Source organism: Trachypithecus francoisi, unplaced genomic scaffold (assembly GCF_009764315.1).
Source record: "Trachypithecus francoisi isolate TF-2019V2 unplaced genomic scaffold, Tfra_2.0 Lachesis_group8, whole genome shotgun sequence".
NCBI lineage: Eukaryota > Metazoa > Chordata > Mammalia > Primates > Cercopithecidae > Trachypithecus > Trachypithecus francoisi.
The window spans coordinates 31751626-31773092 of NW_022681473.1; the positions used below are offsets into that span (position 1 = coordinate 31751626).

The 21467-nt window shown below is 43.3% G+C and overlaps 1 protein-coding gene across 4 annotated transcripts in view; it reads right to left on the reverse strand.

Moving 5' to 3' along the window:
* TCP11L1 (t-complex 11 like 1) overlaps positions 1 to 21467 on the reverse strand; it is a 33707-nt gene that overhangs the window by 4221 nt on the left and 8019 nt on the right. For all 4 annotated transcript variants that reach the window (XM_033206870.1, XM_033206874.1, XM_033206871.1 and 1 more), the window contains exons 3-9: positions 15589 to 15721; positions 13069 to 13189; positions 12173 to 12393; positions 11335 to 11471; positions 8696 to 8892; positions 4409 to 4590; positions 1563 to 1735 (exon numbers count right to left, since the gene is read on the reverse strand). In XM_033206870.1, coding sequence (XP_033062761.1) covers positions 1563 to 1735; positions 4409 to 4590; positions 8696 to 8892; positions 11335 to 11471; positions 12173 to 12393; positions 13069 to 13189; positions 15589 to 15721 — 1164 coding nt within the window. The remainder of the gene's footprint in view (positions 1 to 1562; positions 1736 to 4408; positions 4591 to 8695; positions 8893 to 11334; positions 11472 to 12172; positions 12394 to 13068; positions 13190 to 15588; positions 15722 to 21467) is intronic.

Here is a 21467-nt window from a genome sequence, read left to right on the forward strand (position 1 = left end):
ACCCTTATTCTTAAGTTAGTTTGGTTCTCTAAGCTTCCCAGGGCTGGCAGCCTCACCAAAGTAGAAATCTTTGTATTGTTCCTACCCAAAGACTGGTTTTTCTTTTCTTTCTTTCTTTCTTTTAGAAATAAGGTCTTTCTCTGTCACCCAGGCTGGAGTGCAGTGGTGAAATCACAGCTCACTGCAGCCTCAATCTCCTGGGCTCAAGTGATTCTCCTGCCTCAGCCTCCCGAGTAGCAAGGACTACAGATGCATGTCACTATCCTGGCTAATTATATATATTTTAAAAAATTCTTTTGTAGAGATGGGGTCTCACTAAGCTGCCCAGGTAGTCTCGAACTCCTGGTTTTCAGTGATCCTCCCAGTAAGGGCTGGTTTTCAATCTATTGATAACTGGCTGTTACAAAACAACCCAGGCAGCAGGATGAGAAGCAACCTGCTGGCCACAGGTCTACTTACAGGCACTTTCCTGCCTCCCTACCAAGGCTGTGAGTATAAATCTTGACTGGGTGCAGTGCTTCATGCCTGTTAACCCCAGCACTTTGGGAGGCTGAGGCAGGCGGATCACTTGAGTCCAGGAATTTGACACCAGCCTGGCCAACATGGCAAAACCCCGTCTTTGCAAAATATACAAAAAATTAGCTGGGTGTGGTGGTGCATGCTTGTAGTCCCAGCTACTGGGGAGTCTGACGTGGGAGGACTGCTTGAGCCTGGGAGGTGGAGTGCGGAGGTACGGTGCAGTGAGCCGAGATCACACCACTGCATTCCAGTCTGGAAGACAGAGTGAGACCTTGTCTCAAAAACAAACAAACAAAACTACGTATTTACAGTATACAACATGATGTTTTAAATATATGTATATACTATGAAATGATTGTCAAGCTAATTAACAGAATTTTTCACAAAGCCATTGCTGTGCTAACTAATAGCTAATATTATAGAATATTTTAAACGTTTTATAGAATATGCATTAAAATATTTTAATACTCCAAGTTTATTGTAAATTTTAAACAGCAATATCTTAATATTACCATTATAACAGTTTTATTACATTTGATATGTTAACAGTATTATATACTAATATTTAATAATATTTTAATTGTGTTTTTAAATAACATCTTCATTTTACTATTCAGCTCTTTTTGTAACAGCTCCTATTTACTGAGCGCTTACTATGTGCTGCCAGGCACTATGGCAAGCACTTTACCTTTTCATCACAGGCAGTCCCTGCAGCAACCTTGTAAGGTTGCTGCTCTTATTCCCGCTTTAGAGATGAGGAAACTCGTGTGTCAAGTTACACGCCCAAGCTGCACAGCAAGCCCTGGGACACTGCTTGTGAATCCAGGAGAGTGATTCCAAGGTCGCAGTCCTTCGAACAATGATGGCTGCCTTGTCCTGTGCCCGTCTGTTGGGTGGCCCTGGTCTCTCTGTGGTGCTTCATTACACCATCTTCTCACCCATCAGCACTTTAACCCCAACTAAGCCCTCAGGTTTCTTCAGAGGGGCCTGTCCTCCAGCCCCTCGGAGGGCATATCCCTGCTGCCTGCCTTCCCCAAACGTACCCATGATCCTGCGAATGGGGTCATCGGGGCTGGCCACGGCCTGGATCTGGCCCTTGAGCACGGTCTCCTTGTCCGTGGTGAAGGGGGAGGACCCACACAGGGAGAGGCAGCTGCTCACCTCCAGGCACACCTTCTCCCCGATGGTAGTGAGGACGTCCTTCAGATGGAAGGAGCTGGGGCAGAGGAGGGGAGAAAGGGCCTATAAGTAAAATACACCTCTAACCGGCTCCAACCGCCCACAACTGGGTGAGAAAGACAGCACCAATAACTGGATTTATGTGTTCAAGGGACAATTTGTGACTCTTTTCCCTGCCACCTTACCTCTCAGGCTGTGCATACCTGACCAGGGGGACTTCTTTCTCTCCCTCTGCTAGAAAAGACAGTGGGAAGGGCAGGGGCTCTCAGAGTATACCAGGACCAACGACCCAAAGCACAACTTCCTGCTAGCCTCTCTGTGATAAAATCAGCCTGGAATGACCTCAGAATATCTCGATATACCTCTGGAGAATACACAAGAAAGCAAGCATTTGGTAGCTGTGGGACAAGAGGGAGAGAGAAACTTTTCATTGGATGTCCTTTTGTACCTTTTGATTTTTGAAACATGCACACGTATTAACTACTTTTAAAAGAATAAAGAGTCCGGGCTCGGTGGCTCACGCCTACAATCCCAGAACTTTGGAAGGCCAAGGCAGATGGATCAGGAGTTCAAGGTCAGGAGTTCAAGACCAGCCTGGCCAACATGGTGAAACCCCATCTCTACTAAAAATAAAAAAAGATTAGCTGGCATGGTGGCAGGTGCCTGTAATCCCAGCTACAAGGGAGACTGTGGTAGGAGAATCACTTGAACCCAGGAGGTGGAGGTTGCAGTGAGTTGAGATCACGTCATTGCACTCCAGCCTCAGCAACAAGAGTGAAACTCCATCTCAAAAAAATTTTTTTCTTAATTAAAAAATGTAAAAAAAAAAAAGAAAAGAAAAAAGAAAAGTCAAATCCTAAAGTTAAAAAAAAAAAGAGTATCTGGATTCCCTGGGTCCCCCGGGTTTTCCCAGGGTGCCTGCCCCTGCTGGCAGGCATGCTGTGAGAAGGTAACTGCCTCTGTTCTGGGTCTAGATCCTTTGTATGTAGAATTACTGGGGGGCGTGGGAGCAAGCCCCAGCACTCACCATTGGCACCAGTTCTGTGCCCACCCCTGGAGGGCCAGGGTGGATATGGGAGTGCAAGGCTGGGCTCCCAAGAAAGCACTGACCTGGGTCCCTCCCTCAGCAGGAGCTTTGACAGAGCAGTTCTCCAGGCAGGGACCTAGGTGACAGCCCAGAGCTGTGCCTGTGCAAAGGCCTCAGGCTAGGCCCTCAGCCGAGCAAACAGTTTCCTGGCCTCTCAGCAAACTAGTTTGACTGTCAAAACTGTTGAACCCCTAGTCACAACATGTGGACACGCCCCACACTGCACTGAACATACCCATGCTTTGTGCAAATTCAGCAGTAAAATTTCTACATTTTGTAAAGATGAGAATGTTTAGGGGGTACTTCCCTTGAAGAAGTCTCTGAATTGGACCTTGTCAGATAGAGCATTTACTTAGAACCACTCAAAGATATTCTATAGGCTGGAAACCAAAGAAGTCACCCAATATGACTCCCTGGTAGGAACGGTCATGAAGCCTGCACGTGTGCAATGTGGACTCGTGCTGGGTAAGAAAATGATGCATTACACTGAGCACAGAACGCCTGTGGGGAACATGCAAGTGCAGAACACTTCAACCACATACATACAGCTCTGCAGGAATATAGCTGGTTTCTCTCATGACCGTCCCATAGAGCTCTACTTTTCACTGTTAGTTGGTTATGAAAGCAATTCAGTGGGTAGCAACCAATATTTTTTTTAATGGAATAAGAATAGAGTAGAAAATATCAGGCTGCATTAAACACGGTTAGGGTCAGTTCCATTTTGAGAGGTTTTCGTTTCTGTTACATGTGTGTTAAGTGTGTACTAGGTCACAACGGAAAATGAATTTCTTACTGCGGCTCCTAGTCACAAACATTTTTGTCCCAATTAATGTCTCTGGGTTTCAGTTTCCTCATAAGCTCCAGTAGGAGTTTAAAACATTTGAATGGCTTTGGGAGAGGAATAAAGCACTCAACAAACATCAAACACAAGAACCCTGGAGGTCAGGAGACAAAGACAACCCCATTAAAGAAGGAAGGGGTCAGCCAGCATTCTGTTCCCTGCGTAGGGAGAATAAACGAGTTGATGGCACTCAGCACCGAGCCAGGCCCCGGGAGGAGCATGCTAACAGGCAATGGAGGGCCACAGGACCCCTAAGCCCAGGATCTCCAACTCCTCAAGGCAAGCAACCATCGATATCAGCACTCCTCACCCTGCCCATGGCCCACCTCCCTGCCCGAGCCACTTCTTCTCTCACCCCCTAAATGCTCCCTCACATCTACCATGCGCCCCACGCCAAAATTTAAACTTAAGAGCATAAATCTAATTACGTTGCCCCTCTTGCTTCAAACACTTCAATGGCTCCCTACAGCTCTTAGGATAATAACCCAACTCCTCGGTGTGGCCTCTAAGGCCCTATAGGCTACTCGGTTAGTCACACACATTTTAAAGGCACTATCCTAGAGCTTTGCTAATTCTGCAGCAGATTCTAACTTTGACCCTATGACCCTGAATAAACTCTGCTGGGGTCTTCGCCAAGTGAACCAACTGAGACAGCAAGGTTTCTTCTCAGTTCCTAGAGAGTGGCCCTGGGTTCTGCCTTACAGTGGGAGACCCCTCTGGGAGACTCTAGTCGGCTCTCTGCCATCCACTGCCTCCCATCCATGCATGAAAGTTCCACTTACGGTAGGTGCATATCTGTTAGCAAAATCTTCACAATCATCTTGAGTTTCTCAGCAAAGTCGGCCTGGCTGGAAATTCCTGGGGCTGCCATGCTGAAGGTGACCAGCAACACAGCCCCCAGGACGGTCAGTTGTTCCAGCTGCAACTGGAGCTCGTGGAAGCGAGACTGGTCCATTAAAACTGTCTGTAATGAACAGAAGAGGCCATCGCTGATCTGCAGGTCCAGGCTAGCAAGCAGAGGGCGGGAGCGCCACAGCCCCCACACCTGCCTCTGCAGCTTCCCTCAGGGTTTGCGCTAGTGTGTCAGAGCTTTGAGGGAGTCTGGTGTGAAATAACCCCTCCATCTCAGAGTCATTCCACCTGAGCAAGGACGCAGTATAGCATCCTCACTAAGAACAGACAGGCCTGGGTGTAAAGCCAGGCTCCATGCTTAATAGCATGACCTCCCTGGCTGGCCACGGTGGCTCACGCCTGTAATCCCAACACTTTGGGAGGACTAGGTGGGCAGATCACCTGAGGTCAGGAGTTCAAGACCAGCCTGACCAACATGGTGAAACCCCATCTATACTAAAAATACAAAACTAGCCGGGTGTGGTGGCGCATGTCTGTAATCCCAGCTACTTGGGAGAATGAAGCAGGAGAATCTCTTGAATCCAGGAAGCAGAGGTTGCAGTGAGCTGAGATTGCACCATTGTACTTCAGCCTGGGCAACAAAAGTGAAACTCCGTCTCAAAAAAAAAAAAAAAAAAAAAAAAGCATGACCTCATGCAAGCATCGCCAACTTTGTCAGGCCTCTGCAGAATGGGGACTCCCAAATCACAGGGCTGTTTTAAAGCTGAAGAAAGATGCTACATATAAAGTGGCTGGCAGAGCCAGTGCTCGATAAATAAAAGTTATACCTATTGTTGGGAAGAAAAGTATAATGAGGTACAGACCTAGGGCCACCAACTCCTCCCAGTTTGTCTGGGACTGTCCCGGTTTTCAAATGGAAATTCCCGAGTCCTGTGAACCCCCACTCGCAAACTAGGACAGCCAGTCATCCTGTACAGAGCAATGGAAGGCCAGGTGCAGTGGTGAGTGCCTGCAGTCCCAACTACTGGGAGGCTCAGGCAGGAGGATCACTGAGGCCAGAAGTTCGATGCTGCAGTGTGCTATGATTATGCCTGTGAATAGCCACTACACTGCAGCTTGGACAACATAGTGAGACTCCATCTTAAAACAACAACAACAAAAATCCCAGAGCAATGGAAGAGAAGAGTGTCTTGCGGGCAGAGCCTACACTTATTCACCTTGGTACCCACTCAGCACCCAGCACAAAGGAAGCTTGTAAAAACTGGCAAATAGAGAGGAAGAGAAAAAAACAGGAAGCACAGAGAGTAGAAGTGACAGAGAACAACCTAAAGCCTCCCGGAAAGCAAGCGCATTCCCACGACTGCCTCCCTCATGTTAAAGGGAGCCCTGGGTCCTACCATGCCAGCGACTCCACCCGTGTGGGTGATGGAAGGAGAAGGGAAAGGCTGAGCAGATGGGTGTCTGATCTGAGAGAGTTTACAGGCTCATCGAATGGACTCTAAGGACCTTTCTCGCTGTCAGAAACTGAGATGTGCCAAATCAAGACATGAACAATGTGGGGTCACAGCCAAGAAGTAAAAACTCTGAGGATTGAGAATCTTCTGCTGATACAAATACAATCCCAAGGACTCATCGTCAGTCTGTTTTCTGAGTTCACATGGCTTTGTGGCTTCCCAACAGTCCGCAGGATGTGAGTTTAGGATGCAGATTGCCAAGGATCAATTCCTGGAGTAGACAGCTGTCCCCAGGGACCATCACCATCTTCCCCACAGCGTTTCTTTTCTTTCTTTCTTTTTTTTATTTTTATTTTTTTTAACAAGAGAGGGTTTATTCATAAGACTGCCAAGTGAGGAGTCTGGAGAACAGGTCTCACATCCTCCTTTCCATAGAGAGAGCTTAGGGATATTTATGGGATGAAGAAGCAGGGGTATCTAAGGCCTGGGGAAGATGATCAGCGGTAGGGAAAAGGGAGGTATTGGATGGTCTCCCATAGCTATTTTTAAACAGAAATGTCAGGCTAAGAACTTCCCTCCAGAAGAGAACATGCCACAGTTCAAAGGGAACATTTTCCCATCTCCAATTTAACATTCTCTTTAGAGCTTCCTCCAGCACAAAACAGGGAACTCAGAGGCAAGAGGCGAAATCTTAAGCTCACAACTTCTTGAAAGGAAAAATAAGGAACTTACAAGAAAGATATTAGAGAAGTAGCTGAATCTGAGGCTAGTGATAAGAAACTCACGTACCCCTCAAAAAGAGGGGGGAGTCTACATAACAGAACAGCTATTTAGAGAAACACTGGGGGAATCCCTTCTTAGTCATCTTCTTAAAGAAGTCCTGCAGTTAGAAGTATGTATTGTGAAAAACATAAAAAGAAAAAATACTGTTCAGCATGGAAGGGGAAGAAGTTTCTTTAGATAAAGCTGTGAACAACCACACCTCTGTTGTGGTTTCTATCAAGATGAGCAAAAACAGGAGAAAAGTGCAGCAGCACAGATTGGAGTCTTGTACATTGCTGGTGGGATTGTAAAATGATGCAGCCGCTTTGGAAATCAGTTTGGCAGTTCCTCAAAATGTTAAACTTAAGAGTCACCACGTAACCCAGCAATTCTAATCCTAGGTACGTAACCAAGAGAGGTAAAAACATATGTCCATGCAAAAACTTGTACTGGAATATTCACAGAAGCATAATTTATAATAACAACCCAAATGTTTGTCAACTGATGAATGAATAAACAAAATGTGGTACATCCATACAGAAAAATATATTATTCAGCCTAAAAAAGAAAGGAGGGCTGGGTGTGGTAGCTCATGCCTGTAATCCCAACACTGGGAGGCCAAGGAGGGAGGATCACTTGAGGCCAGGAGTTTAAGATCTGCCTGAGTAACATAGCGAGACCCCTGTCTCTACAAAAAACACATTTAAAAATTAGCTGGGTGTGGTGGTACACTCTTATAGTCCTAGCTACCCAGGAGGCTGAGGCAGGAGGATCACCTGAGCCCCGAAATTCAAAGTTACAGTGAGCTATTGTACTACCTAGCCTGAGCAATACAATGAGACCCTGTCTCTAAAATGTTTAAAAAATGTAAAACTCAGAAAGGGAACACTGACATATACTACAACATAAATGAACCTTGAAGACATTATGCTAAGTAAAATAAGCCAGACCCAAAAGGGCAAAGATTGTATAATTCCACTCATATGAGGTATCCGGATTAGTCCAATTCATAGAGACTCAAAATAGAATGGTGGCTGCCAGGGGCCAGAGGGCGGGGGCAATGGGAATTACTGTTTGGTGTGTTTGGTGGGAAGACAGTTTCACAGAAGGAAAAATGAAAATGTTCTGGAGACGGCTGGTGGCAATGGTTGCACAACAATGTGAATGCACTTAATGCCACTGAACTGGAAAACTAGAAATGGTTAAAATGGTAAATTTTATGTTATGTGTATTTTACCACAACAAAGAAAAAACACAGTGGAAAAGAGGACTAAAGTACTGTTACATATGCTACAACATGAAAAAACATTGGGGAAAGAAGCCAGGCACAAAAGGCTGATAGTGTATGATTTCATTTAAATAAAATGTCCAGGATAGGCAAATCCATAGAGACAGAAAGCAGATTTGTGGCTTCAGGGGTTGGAGGGAGGGAGAAAGGGCAGTGACTGCTAATGGGTACAGTGTTTCTATTGGAGGTGATGAAAATGTTCTTAATTAAACAGTCGTAATGGATGCATAACTCCATGACTATACTAAAAAACACTGAGTTGTACACTTTAAAAGGGAGAATTTTCTGGTACATGAATTATACCAGAATAAAGCTTTATCTTTTATTTTATTTATTTACTTATTTATTTATTTTTATTTTTTGAGACAGTCTCACTCTGTCGCCCAGGCTGGAGTGCAGGGGCACAATCTCGGCTCACCACAACCTCCACCTCCCAGGTTTAAGGAATTCTCTGCCTCAGCCTCCCAAGTAGCTGGGGCTATAGGCCCTGCCACCACGCCCAGCTAATTTTTTGTATTTTTAGTACAGAGAGGGTGTCACCATGTTGCCCAGGCAGGTCTCAAACTCCTGACCTCAAGCAATCTGCCTGCCTCTGCCTCCCAAAGTGCTGGGATTACAGGAGTGAGCCACCGTGCCCGGCCAAAGCTATTCTTTTTAAAAAGTTCAGCAGCACAAAAACAAATATGAGTAGTGAGATGGCTCAGGAGACCTACTTCGGGGAACGGCCTCTGGAGGTGGTCCCACTTCAGAAGCTTCAGATAAGCGTAATTCTGGACAGCAACAGGGCTCAGCCTGGGCATGTCCCCAGAGCCAGCAGCTGCTCCCCCAGCTGGCAGGGCGTGTTTATACTTCTGAGTCATAAGGTCCTCTGAGGCTTCTTCCAGCCACTGGGTGACAAAGTCCAGGGAATCTGTGAAAAACAAAGCTGCATACATTACCTTGACACTGAGAAGGCATGCTTCCCGGAATTACTTAAGGGACAATCGAAGTCCTGGCAGAGTGATCAAGTAGAAAGTATGAACTTCAGAATCAAATAAAACTTGGACCAAATCATAGTAGTGCCAATGACTAACTGAGGGATCTCAGGCAAGTTACCATGTGTCTTGAGTTTCAGATGCCTGATATAGGGAAATTCACAACACCCACCTCACAGGCTGTTGTGAGGATTAAACAAGATAATGAATGAGCCATGTATGGTGGCTCATGCCTGTAATCCCAGCACTTTGGGGGGCTGAGGTAGTTAGACTGCTCGAGCCCAGGAGTTCAAGACCAGCCTAGGCAATGTGGCAAGGCCCTGTCTCTACAAAAAATACCAAAGTTAGCCGGGCATGGTGGCACGTGCCTGTAGCCCCAGCTAGTTGGAAGGCTGAGGCAGGAGAATCACTTGAACCCCGGAGGTTGAAGTTGCAGTGAGTGGTAAGATTACACCACTACACTCCAGCCTGGGTGACAGAGCTAGACCCTGTCTAAAGTAATAATAATAATAATAATAATAATAATAATAACGAATATATGACACCTAGCCAGGCCTTGCCACTCACCCGGTATTTAACAAACCTTCCTTCCTTTCTCTCCCGTCCTGACCACTGCATAAGATAGGCCCCAAAGCCCTGGCGACTCCAGCTCTAGAGACAGATGGGATGAGACACCGGCTAGAGTTTCGCTGTGTAAAGTATCCTCTACACTGACGATGAGGCTTTTCCTTGTTTATCTTAACCTCGTATCAGTCTGGCTTCCCTTCCACCTGGGGGAAAGTGAACTCTGTCTCTGTCAGGGAAGCCCCTTCTGGCTTTCAGCAGCCCTAGTGCACCCCTGCTTTTCTAAGCTAAGTAATGCAGCGGGCACTCTGAGGGACAGAGAGAGCTGGAGGATCTTGCACATCATCTAATAAAAACTGCCTGTCAGGTCCCAGGAGGTGCGGCAGCTCTGTCAGTGGAGGCTTCCTGCTTCCTTAAAACCAAGTGGACGGCCGAGGTCACAGCGGTGGTCTGCTCTTCACTGGGGCAGGGGGATGTAGCTCCAGTTTGCCCTGAGCTCTTGGTCCTGACTGCTGGGCCATCTGGCTTCACCCTCTCTTCTGCAGACAGCATTCTCTATAACCCGCAAGCTTTGGGAAACCTGGGCTTTCATGAAAGTTGTGAGTTAAGTGCTAGACGCAGGCACTGTAGCTGCTTCCACCCTACCAGTGAGTCCTCCACTGCACCCCAGCTTCCAAGGCCAGGCCTTAATATTAAGGCTCTTCAGTCTACAAAACTCTGCCCAGCGGAGGTTGCAGTGAGCAGAGATCACACCACTGCACTCCAGCCCGGGTGACAGAGCGAGGAGACTCCATCTCAAAAAATATATACATATATATCTTCCCAATACTCTCACAACACTGGTGAGAGTGTGAGCTTGTGGTCAATCCATTCTGGTCAAAAATCTCTCAAAACCTGTTTCCAACATCTGTAAAATGGGGTTTAAAAAAAAGGTGCCTGGCTCATCAGCTTACTGTGTGAGGATTACATATGATCATGCACATCCAGCCCTTGGCACAAGCCTGGCACTCAGTAAACATTACCAAACCTCTTCTACTTCTACCTCTACCCTGCCCTTTCCCAACTTCCCCTAGCCCCAGCACCACCTCAGACTTCTCTGCCTGGGGCTGGATGAATCAACTGCGTGGGGCATTCACTTAACCAATCTGGTCCGGCAACTGAACCAACCCAGAGACTGCTGTTTTCATCTCCTCGTCAGCAAAATTAGAAGCCAAACGGAATTCATCATACATTGAATCTGAAGACTGAAATTTACCCAGAATGTCAGCTAGCAATGCAGAGACCATAAAAAGCACCCTAGAAATACAATACAGTTTTACATTCTGATAGTCGTCTGTTTTCTGCAGTCATTGGAGAGGTTCATAAAAATGAGACTCTTCCTGGGTATGAAACAAGAAGATTTATGCATCCAGAACAAAAGCAAAGTTAAATTTCCCGCTATGCCACACAGGGAGAAGAAAAGTAAATTAACATTCACAGGACCTCTGTCATGTTTTCAAAAATCAAGACCAAGAATGTATTTTATTTCAAACTGGTGTTTTCATTAAAAAAAATTTATAATTTAGGACTTCATTGCTTTTAATTTCTATTCTCATAGCCTACTCACATTCCTTTTGCTTGTCATGTTTTCTTTTCAATGCTTAACAACTCTAGATGTAGTCCTAACATTTTGTGCTTTTCCTTCTTCAAATTAGACTATTCTCATACTAAATTTTAGTTTTGTTCTGAAAATAATATTATGCAACAAGCTATGGCAGCTAAAATGAAAAACCACCACCAACAACAAAAAAAGTACCACAAAATATTAAACATACTTGGTTGCCTCTCCAAAATCTCTTGAAACTTCTTCCTTTCGTATTCAACTGACTGCTGCATGAGATGAGGCCTGATGCTACTGATAGCAAAGTTGGCCATGTCCACTTTCATTAGGTCCAACACAGAAAAAATTTCTCTGAAAGAAAAAAGGATTTAGAACCAAACACTTGTAAAGTAAACATAGTATTAAAGGAGAAGAGGACCAGACGCATGGCTCACGCTTGTAACCCCAACACTTTGGGAGTCCAAGGCGGTGGGACTGCTTGAGCCCAGGAGTTCCAGACCAGCCTGGGCAGCACAGCAAATGTGACAACATGATAAAAACTGATGGATCCACATGAAGGGTCTGTGAGTGTTGATTGTACTGTTTTTGTAACTTTTCTGTAGGTTTGGAATTTTTCAAAAGAAAATGTTTTTTTTTTTTTTTTTTTTTTAATCCCTGAGTACCAAGACTTCAGGAAGTTTAAGTTGAAAATAGCTCTGGTCTGGACGCAGTGGCTCACGCCTATAATCCCAGCACTTTGGGAGGCCAAGGTGGCCAATCACTTGAGGTCAGGAGTTCGAGACCAGCCTGGCCAACATAGTGAAACACCATCTCTACCAAAAATTAGCCGGGCATGGTGGTGCGTGCCTGTGATCCCAGCTACTCAGGAGGCTGAGGCGTGAGAATTGCTTGAACCCGGAAGGTGGAGGTTGCAGTGAGCCAAGATCATGCCATTGCACTCCAGCCTAGGCAACAGAGTAAGACTCTATCTCCAAAAAAAAAAAAAAAAAAAAAGAAAAAAGAAAATGTCTCTGAATTGTAGTTGCCGGAGAATGATTAACATATTCCCATACCTGAAAAGGGGCACTATTTCCTTAATGTCCTTTAGTTTCTTAACTTCCTCATCTCGAGCAGGTGCACACAGTGTCCCCATCATGCCAATAATGAATTCTGCCAGTTTGGAAATGTCTAGTGCCCCATTCTCTGCTTCCTGCTTTATCAGATCCAGATCCAAGACTTCTGTTATCTGGTTTCTCAGTCTAGTATGACCAGGCAGCAAGAAAGATAAGAGAGTCTACAAGAGAACACAGCTACATTTAATCAAAATTCCTTAGACATCATTTCTAATTATATGTAATTTATAACTATCCAAATAAGGGCTCACCAATTGCTATGTAATATTGCACATATTTTACTTCTTATTCAACAAACCTACAGAAAAACATGTTTACAAATCATTTACAATAGCTACTCAAGCTTTCATTTAAGCTCTAGGTAGCAATTAAATGAAGAGAAAAAAACTGTTAATGGTGAAAAAAGAAAAGCATGTTTATTAATGTGAGCCTATGAGCCAACCATAGATGACAATTTCCATGCATACATTTCTTCTTTGATGCTATTGCTAAAGGCACTGCAAAAACAGTCCCTCCACCTAAAGCTTTCTCGATCCCAAAGGCTGAGTCACTTTTTGGCCATTATAAATGGAATGTGTCCACATCTATTAAAACTTATAAATAATCTAGATTTTGTGAAATAACTTTGTTGTCTTTAATGCCTTCAGGTTATCATGGTTTGCTTAAAACTTTTTTTAAAAAGGGCAATAAACCAAAAACACTCTTGATCCAGCTTCTGGCAAGTAATTTAACTTCTTGATCCTTCAATTTATTTAAAGACTTCTGGTGGTGACACAAGAAGTTGAATACACACTCCTAACACACCAAAAAGCATCACAATTCACTCTTTGCCTCACCTCTTTGATTTCTCCTACAAGTTTGATAGCATGGTCATATGCTGGGGGGTCTTCACTTAGCTGCGCACTCAAGCAATCCCAAAACGCTTTATGTACAATCTCCTTTACTCTCTTCTTCAAGCTGGGGCAGTGAAAAAAACAAACAAACAAAGGGCAAAAACCAAAATATTTGAGTTTCAAATCATTTTCAAAAGCACAAATAATATGGGTTTAGGGTAAGATCAATCCCAGTGATTTGGATCAAGGAAAGATTTCCCAGGCATACTTCAACCGATGGCATACTTTATTTTAAAAGTTAGTGATTTTTGGCAATAAGCATCTAATGGGAAGAATCGCTCTCAACTAACTGGACAGCCAACACTAATCCAAGTAACAGCATATGACAGTGCCATATAATAAGAATATTGAGAAGTCCAAAGCTGTTAATTTTAGTTCCCTGTTACTAGCAAGTTTCTTAAGATGTTTATAATTAGGTAGTCTAAGATAACAATTTAGGCTGGGCGTTGTGACTTACGCCTGTAATCCCAGCACTTTGGGAGGCCGAGGCAGGCAGATCACCTGAGGTGAGGAGTTCGAGATCAGCCTGGCCAGAGGTTGCAGTGAGCCGAGATAGTGCCACTACACTCCAGCCTGGACAACAGAGCGAGACTCTGTCTCAAAAAAATAAAATAATAATAATAACAATTCAGTATGTAGTAGGTTGAAGGACTTTATTTCCTAAAAATATCATATTCCCATGTGATATATGGGACAATTGCTTAACTAGGTACCAAACTGTAACAACTTATATATACATCATAACATTTCATTAAAACCAGTATTGGCCAGGCATGGTGGCCCACGCCTGTAATCCCAGCATTTTGGGAGGCCAAGGCAGGAGGATCACCTGAGGTCAGGAGTTCAAGACCAGCCTGGCCAACATGGTGAAATACTACCTCTACTAAAAATACAAAAATTAGCCAGGCGTGGTGGTGTGTGCTTTATAGTCCCAACTACTCAGGAGGCTGAGGCAGGAGAATTGTTTGAACCCGGGAGGTGGAGGCTGCAGTGAGCTGAGACTGCACCACTGCACTCCAGCCTGGGCAACAGAGCAAGACTCCGTCTCAAAAAACAACAACAATGGCCAGTGCAGTGGCTCATGCCTGTAGTCCCAGCACTTTGGGAGGCTGAGGCAGGTGGATCACGAGGTCAGGAGTTTGAGACCAACCTGATCAACACGGTGAAACCCCGTCTCTACTAAAAATACAAAAATTAGCTGGGCATGGTGGTACATGCCTGTAATGCCAGCTACTCAGGAGGCTAAGGTAGGAGAATCGCTTGAACCTGGGAGGCGGAGGTTGCAGTGAGCCAAGATCATGCCACTGCACTCCAGCCTGGGCAACAGAGTGAGACTCCATCTCAAAAAACAAAAACAACAACAACAAAAAATGTCTTTCTGTCTTGAGCACAAAACAAGGAATTCTTCATTATTAAATGCAAAAAAGTACTATCTTTGCAGATATAAGAAATATCTGTGAAGTCAAATTTAGAAGCTTCCTACGGAAGACATTTGCCAGCACAGCAGCCATTCCTCCTTCTTTTGTTAACAGAATCCCACTGTTTTTCAGGGCAACAATATACTCTGCCTGTGACAATAAATCATGACTGATCTAACAAGCCTATCACAGCAGTTCATTCCCTTTTACCCGACTTAAGCTTTCCAGGTTCACTTATAGCAAGGGTAGCATGTTACTAAATTCTGATTAACAAAGTATCAGCAGATGTTCCTTTCACGACTCCAGGGGAAGATGTTCCTAACAAAAGGAGAGCCCTAGTCCTCCCAGCCTTTTCCCTCTTGCCCAGAAGGCTGATGTATGATGGGATGCTTGGAGCTGCAGCATTCATCCTGCAACCAGGAGGACAGGCCAAGAGACTCTCAGGCACCATCCAGAACCCTGACTTCAGGGAGCTGCTGACAGAAGGGCACTTGCACGCATATTTCCTTGATTCTAAAACAAACTCCCCTCCCCCAATATTTTAATCTCTCAGAAACTTGGATCTTTCTTTAAATCAATGGCATTTTTATAATTATAATGGGCAGTGTTTCCTCTTTCTCATGACAGCACATTTTTAAAAGGGGCACCTTATAATCAATAGAGTTTTTGATTCAATAAAAAAATAGTTAAGTGCCAGGCACTAGGGACACAGAGAATAACCCACAGTCTTCGCCTTTGCAACAAAACCAACGACTCTAGTGCAGTGTGACAGTTTCAAAGAAGAGTGAATGAAACAAGGCAGTGAAAACACAAGATGAGGCAGCTAGATCCTACTGAGTAGGCCGACTTTCACAAAAGATTTTTAGACCTCGTATTTGAGTTTTGAAGAACTGGTGTTCCTTGTTTAGGAATACTTTTTGTTCCTTGTTAGGAATGTACAAAAGGAAAAATATGTCTGAATATACCGGTATCAACTGAAGGAAACATTTCCAAAACTGGGAAATGGCAGTGCTCTACTAAGCAACTAATTTAGCAACCACCTTACCTGTTTTCCGGTAATTCAACTGGCTTAATCTGAAAGTCTCCATTTACTACAATTTCATGGGCTAGAGCCATGTTGGTGACGCCTCTCGCTGTCTCTAGAAGTTCTTCTACTGTCACAAAGCGAGGAGGACTAGCTGTAACAGAAACTCACTGTAAGAGATTTGCTTCTCTAGATTTGAATTTCTATTAAAATAAGAAGACAGTGGTTCTGGTACTGAACAATAATTTCAGTTATTGCCTCTATTAAAACGTTTGTTGTTCTGGCATTTTCAAACAGCAACAGAATGCTACTTCATATTCATTTTTTAACCCTTGAATTCTAAAAGCAGAGATCATCTATTAATACTCAAAACATCTGTTTTTCACTAAGACTGGTCAAATGAGAATAATTACAGTAAATTGAAACTTAGGAAAACTTAAGTTACAGATGATCATCTGTCCCATAAGCTGAGGATTTATTTTCTAATCTTTCTGCCTCCTGTCTACCCTAAAAGAAAAAAAAAAAAAGACACCAGATTTAAGATCTTCTCTTTTGCTCCCATTAGCAGTTTACTTTTGCACACTACCACTAACACTGCCACAAATGAATCTCCCCAAATTAACATAGCATCAAGGCTAGGCACAGTGGTTCACACCTGTAATGCTAGCACTTTGGGAGGCTGAGGCAAGAGGATCAATTGAGGCCAGGAGTTGGAGACCAGCCTGGGCACCATAGTGAGACCTTGTCTCTACAAAAAAAATGTAAAACTAACCAGGCATGGTGGTGCATGCCTGTAGTCCCAGCTACTCAGGAAGCTGAGGCTGGAGGATCACTTGAACCTGCAGTGAGCTATGAACATGTCACTGCACTCAAGCCTGGGCAACAGAGCAAGACTCTGTCTCAAAAAAAAATAAAAATAAAAAGTTGTAAAAAATTAAAATAGCATCAAGTCCTTTAGGGTGCCGATGGTGCTGTTTAAACAATGCTAAAACCACTATCTTGTACAGGATACTGTGACAGAATATGACAGCTCTGCAGTGGTCAATGGACAGATCAAAAGAGGTGTGACACAATAATTTTCTAGAATGCTGATCCAGTGAATCAAAAACTTTGAAAAAGAGCCATCTCTGATTTCTCTCTTTCCCCTGCTCTTTTATCCAAGTCCTGTAGATTTTACTTCTGTATTGACTGCTGCAACGGCCTCAAAATTTGTGTCCATCTTCTGTCTTTTGATAAAGCTTGAGACTGATCGTTCAGAAAGAAGGTTCTAAACCAAGGAACAAAGCGGAATTCTTACTCTTAAAAGCCTATGATAAGGCCAGGCTCATGCCTATAATCCCAGCACGTTGGGAGGTCAAGGCAGGTGGACCACCTGAGGTCTGGAGTTCGAGACCCAACTGGCCAACACGGTGAAACATCATCTCTACTAAAAATACAAAAATTAGCGGGGCATGGTGGTGCGCACCTGTAATCCCAGCTCTTTGGGAGGCTGAGGCGAAAGGATTGCTTGAACCTGGAAGGTAGAGGTTGCAGTGGGTGGAGATTACACCACTGCACTCCAGCTTAGGTGACAGAGCAAGACTCTGTTTCAAAAAAATAAAATAAATAAAAATAAAAAAAGTCTCTGATAGCAATTCTCAACCTTTAGCCTATAATGGAGTCAGAGGGAGGACCTGTGAAAACAGAATGCTGGGCCCACCTCTCAGGGTTTCTGATTTAGCAGGTCTGGAGCAGGGCCAAAGAATCTGCATTTTTTTATCTTTCTATTTTTTTTGAGATACAGGGTCTTACTGTGTCACCAGCAGGAATGCAGTCACACAATCATGGCTCACCCCAGCCTCAACCTCTCATGCTCAAGCCATCTTCCCACCTCATCCTCCCGAGTAGGTGGGACTACAGGCACGTCTGGTTATTTTTTGTATTTTTTTAGAGACAAGTTTCGCCATGTTGCCCAGGCTGGTCTCAAACTCCTGAGCTTAAGTAAGTGATCCACCTGCCTCGGCCTCCCAAAGTGCTGGGATTACAGGCATGAGCCACAGCACCCGGCCTAGAATCTGTGTTTCCAACAAGTCTCCAGTTGATGCTGATGGCTCCAAACACCACAGTTTTGAGACACCACAGTTTTGAGAAGTACTTGCCTAGAAGATGAATATATTAATTTTATGTGATAGTGATAACATCTGGCCTTAAAATTAGATAAGTAATGTCACTGGTTTGCCCAGGTTTGTTATAAAAGATCTTCTTAGGCTGGTGAAAAGTTATTTTCCTTCTTTTTTATTTTGCTCACCAAAGAAAGGGAAAAAAAAAAAAAAAAGGAACCAAATGAAAGAGCTGGTCATACCCTGTCTGGTAAAAATCTTTATTTGGTCACAAGGAGAAGTTGGGAAAACTCAAAATTCTTCCTCACAACATGCTCAGCATTTCCAGAGAATATGAATAAGAATACAGAATAAATAAATCTGGTTTTGTGGATATTGCTAAAACATAATAAATATTCAAAATCAAAGCCCAATATATCTTTTCAATTAAAAAATATTTTTTTTAACTTTTAAGTTCAGGGGTACATGTGCAAATTTGTTATACAGGTAATCTCGTGTCACAGGGGCTTGTTATGGAGATTATTTTGTCACCCAGTTATTAAGTCTAGTCCTCATTATTTTTCTAGATCCTCTCCCTTCCCCCACTCTCCAGTAGACACCAGTGTCTGTTGTTCCCCTCTATGTGTATATTATTAAGATGTCAATTTTCCCCAAATCAATCTATTGGTTAAATGCAATCCCAATCAGAAGGCTTTTTTGTTGAAACTGACAAACTAATTCTAAAATTTATATGGAAACACAAAAGACCTCGAAAAGCCAAAACTATTTTGAAAAAGAAAAATAAAGTTAGAAGACTGACACTGATTTCAAGACTTACTATAAAACTATAATAATCAAGACAGTGTATTTTTAGCATAAGGATATATAGAAATTCAGGGCAGAATATCCAGAAATAGACTGATATATACACACACACATGTATATATGTGTTCAACAGACAAAGATAGGCTGGGCATGGTGGCTCATGCACTTTGGGAGGCTTAAGCAGGTTGATTGCTTGAGGCCAGGAGTTCAAGACCAGCCTGAACAACATGGTGAAACCCTGTTTCTACTAAAAATCATTTAAGCCCAGGAGACAGAGGTTGCAGTGAGTCAAGATTGTGCCATTGCCCTCCAGTCTGAGTGACAGAGCAATACTCTGTCTCAAAAAAAGAAAAAAAAAAAAGGCAAAGTTTTTTTTTTTTTTTTTAATCAAATGGTGCTACAACAATTAAGCATCTATATGTAAAAGAATTACTCTATCACGCCTGTAATCCCAGCACTTTGAGAGGCCGAGGCAGGCAGATCACGAGGTCAGGAGATCGAGACCATCCTGGCTAACATGATGAAACCCTGTCTCTACTAAAAATACAAAAAATTAGCCAGGCATGGTGGCGGGCATCTGTAGTCCCAGCTACTCGGGAGGCTGAGGCAGGAGAATGGTGTGAACCCAGGAGGCCAAGCTTGCAGCGAGCTGAGATCACACCATTGCACTCCATCTGGCTTTGTGGATATTGCTAAGTATAATAAATATCCAAGCAAGACTCCATCTCAAAAAGAAAAAAAAAATTAATTACTTTAGATCCTTCTCTCACATGGTAAACAAAAAGGAACTCAAAATGGATTGCAGAGCCGGGCAAGGTGACTCACGCCTGTAATCCCAGCCCTTTGGGAGGCCAAGGCGCAAAAATTGCTTGAGGCCAGGAGTTTGAGAACAGCCTGGGCAACGTGGCGAAACCCCATCTCTACAAAAAATACAAAAATTAGCCAGGTATGGTGGCATGCGCCTATAGTCTCAGCTACTCAGGAGGCTGAGGCGGGAAGACGGCTTAAGCCCAGGAGGCGGAAGTTACAGTGAGCCATGATCCCGCCACAGCACTCCAGCTTAGGTGACAGATAGAGACCTTGTCTCAAAAAGAAAAAAAAAAAGAATCACAGACAAAAATCTTTGTGATCTTGGATTAGGTAAAGATTTCTTAGATAGGATACAAAAAGCTCAACCTATAAAATAAAAAATGGATAATTTGGATTTTATCAAAATTTAAAGTGTATACTCCATGACAGACTCTATTAAGAAAATAAAAAGGTTTTTTTTGGTGTTTGTTTTTTGAAACAGGGTCTTATTCTGTTGCCCAAACTCGAGAGTGATCATAGCTCACTGTGGCCTCAACCTCCCAAATAGCTGGGACTATAGGTGCACGCCTGGCTCAGTAGGGATTTGCTGTATGTATACATATGTATAAATATATGCTTATTTTAAAATTATTTCTGTTACCAGTTATCAGAAAATGAAACTTCCACTGTGGGTACGTCAATATCAAGCATCAGGTGTTATTATCAAGCATCAGGTGTTATTATCAAGCATCAAGTGTTACTAAACTCCACCAAGTTCTTACCCCTTAAGAAGAAACTCAGATTATTATTAGGACTTCCAAGTTGTTTAACTTTGCTTTTGCAAAAAATAATCAATGTCTTATCATCTGAAATTTATGAAACTAACAGAAACACATCAAGTCCTCTCAGTCAATTTTTTTTTTTTTTTTTTGAGACGGAGTCTTGCTCTGTCACCCAGGCTGGAGAGCAGTGGCACGATCTCGGCTCACTGCAACCTTCACTTTCCAGGTTCAAGTGACTCTCCTGCCTCAGCCTCCCAAGTAGCTGGGACTACAGGTGCGTGCCACCACACCCAGCTAATTTTTGTATTTCTAGTAGAGACAGGGTTTCACCACGTTGGCCAGTATGGTCTCAATCTCTTGACCTTGTGATCCACCTGCCTTGGCCTCCCAAAGTGCTGGGATTACAGGCATGAGCCACCATGCCTGGCCAGATTTGTTATTTCCCAATAATTTTAGTCATCTGGGTAATAATAGGCACCATTACTTTGCTGCCTAGTCATGAAACACAGTGGTTGGGGCAAATCAGTAAGAAATTTCTCTTCCTCTAGACTCTGTTGAGTATGACCTTGAACAAGTCACTTAAATCTTGCAGGGTCTGTGTTTCTCCATATGCGAAAAGAAGAGACTTAAGGGTGTGCTATAAAATATAAGAATCCTCCAAATTTTAAACAAGTGCGTTCTCAGTGTTTTGGGCATACTTGGAACAAAACAGCTTGCACCAAGTACTAAGAACCTCACCATCCAGGAAGAAGAAAATTTTCAGGAACTGTCCAGGTTAGAGACTACTTAAAATCAAACTTATCAGTGACAGGTATCTGACCATGAAAGATAAAAGCTACAGTTCTAAGATATGATCAGGACATATTACCCATGTACATATATAAGAATTATTCATTGCATACAAATTATAGGGTTGTGGGGATTCTGTTTTGTGAGAGTTCTCAAATTTACCAATTTCATAAATGAAAACTTGGTAAAGATTGCATAAAATTGCATAAAGATGCAATTTGGTGGACAACACGTCTTCACCTCAATTTGTGAAGAGAACCTGAGTTGCAGTAAGAGCCATGAAAAAATGGTAAGGTCAACTCAGACACGGTGGTGCACACTTGTAGTCTCAGCTACTAGGGAGGCTGAGGTGGGTGAATCACTTGAGCCCAGGAGTTCAAGGCCAGCCCGGACAACATAGAGCAATCTGGTCTAAAAAAAAAGTAAGGTTACATGTAACTTACCTGGGAGTTTATTTTATATGACACAAAGCTAAAGTTGTTGCTAAATTCTGTTATTTTGTTACAGCATTTGCCCACTGATGCCCCTTTAGAGAAACTGAAAACCATGTTAGTTTAAACATGACTTTTGAGAGGCTAGCAGACAGATTCCAAAATAAAATGAAGTTCTAATTTAGAATGGTTGTAACTCTCTTTCT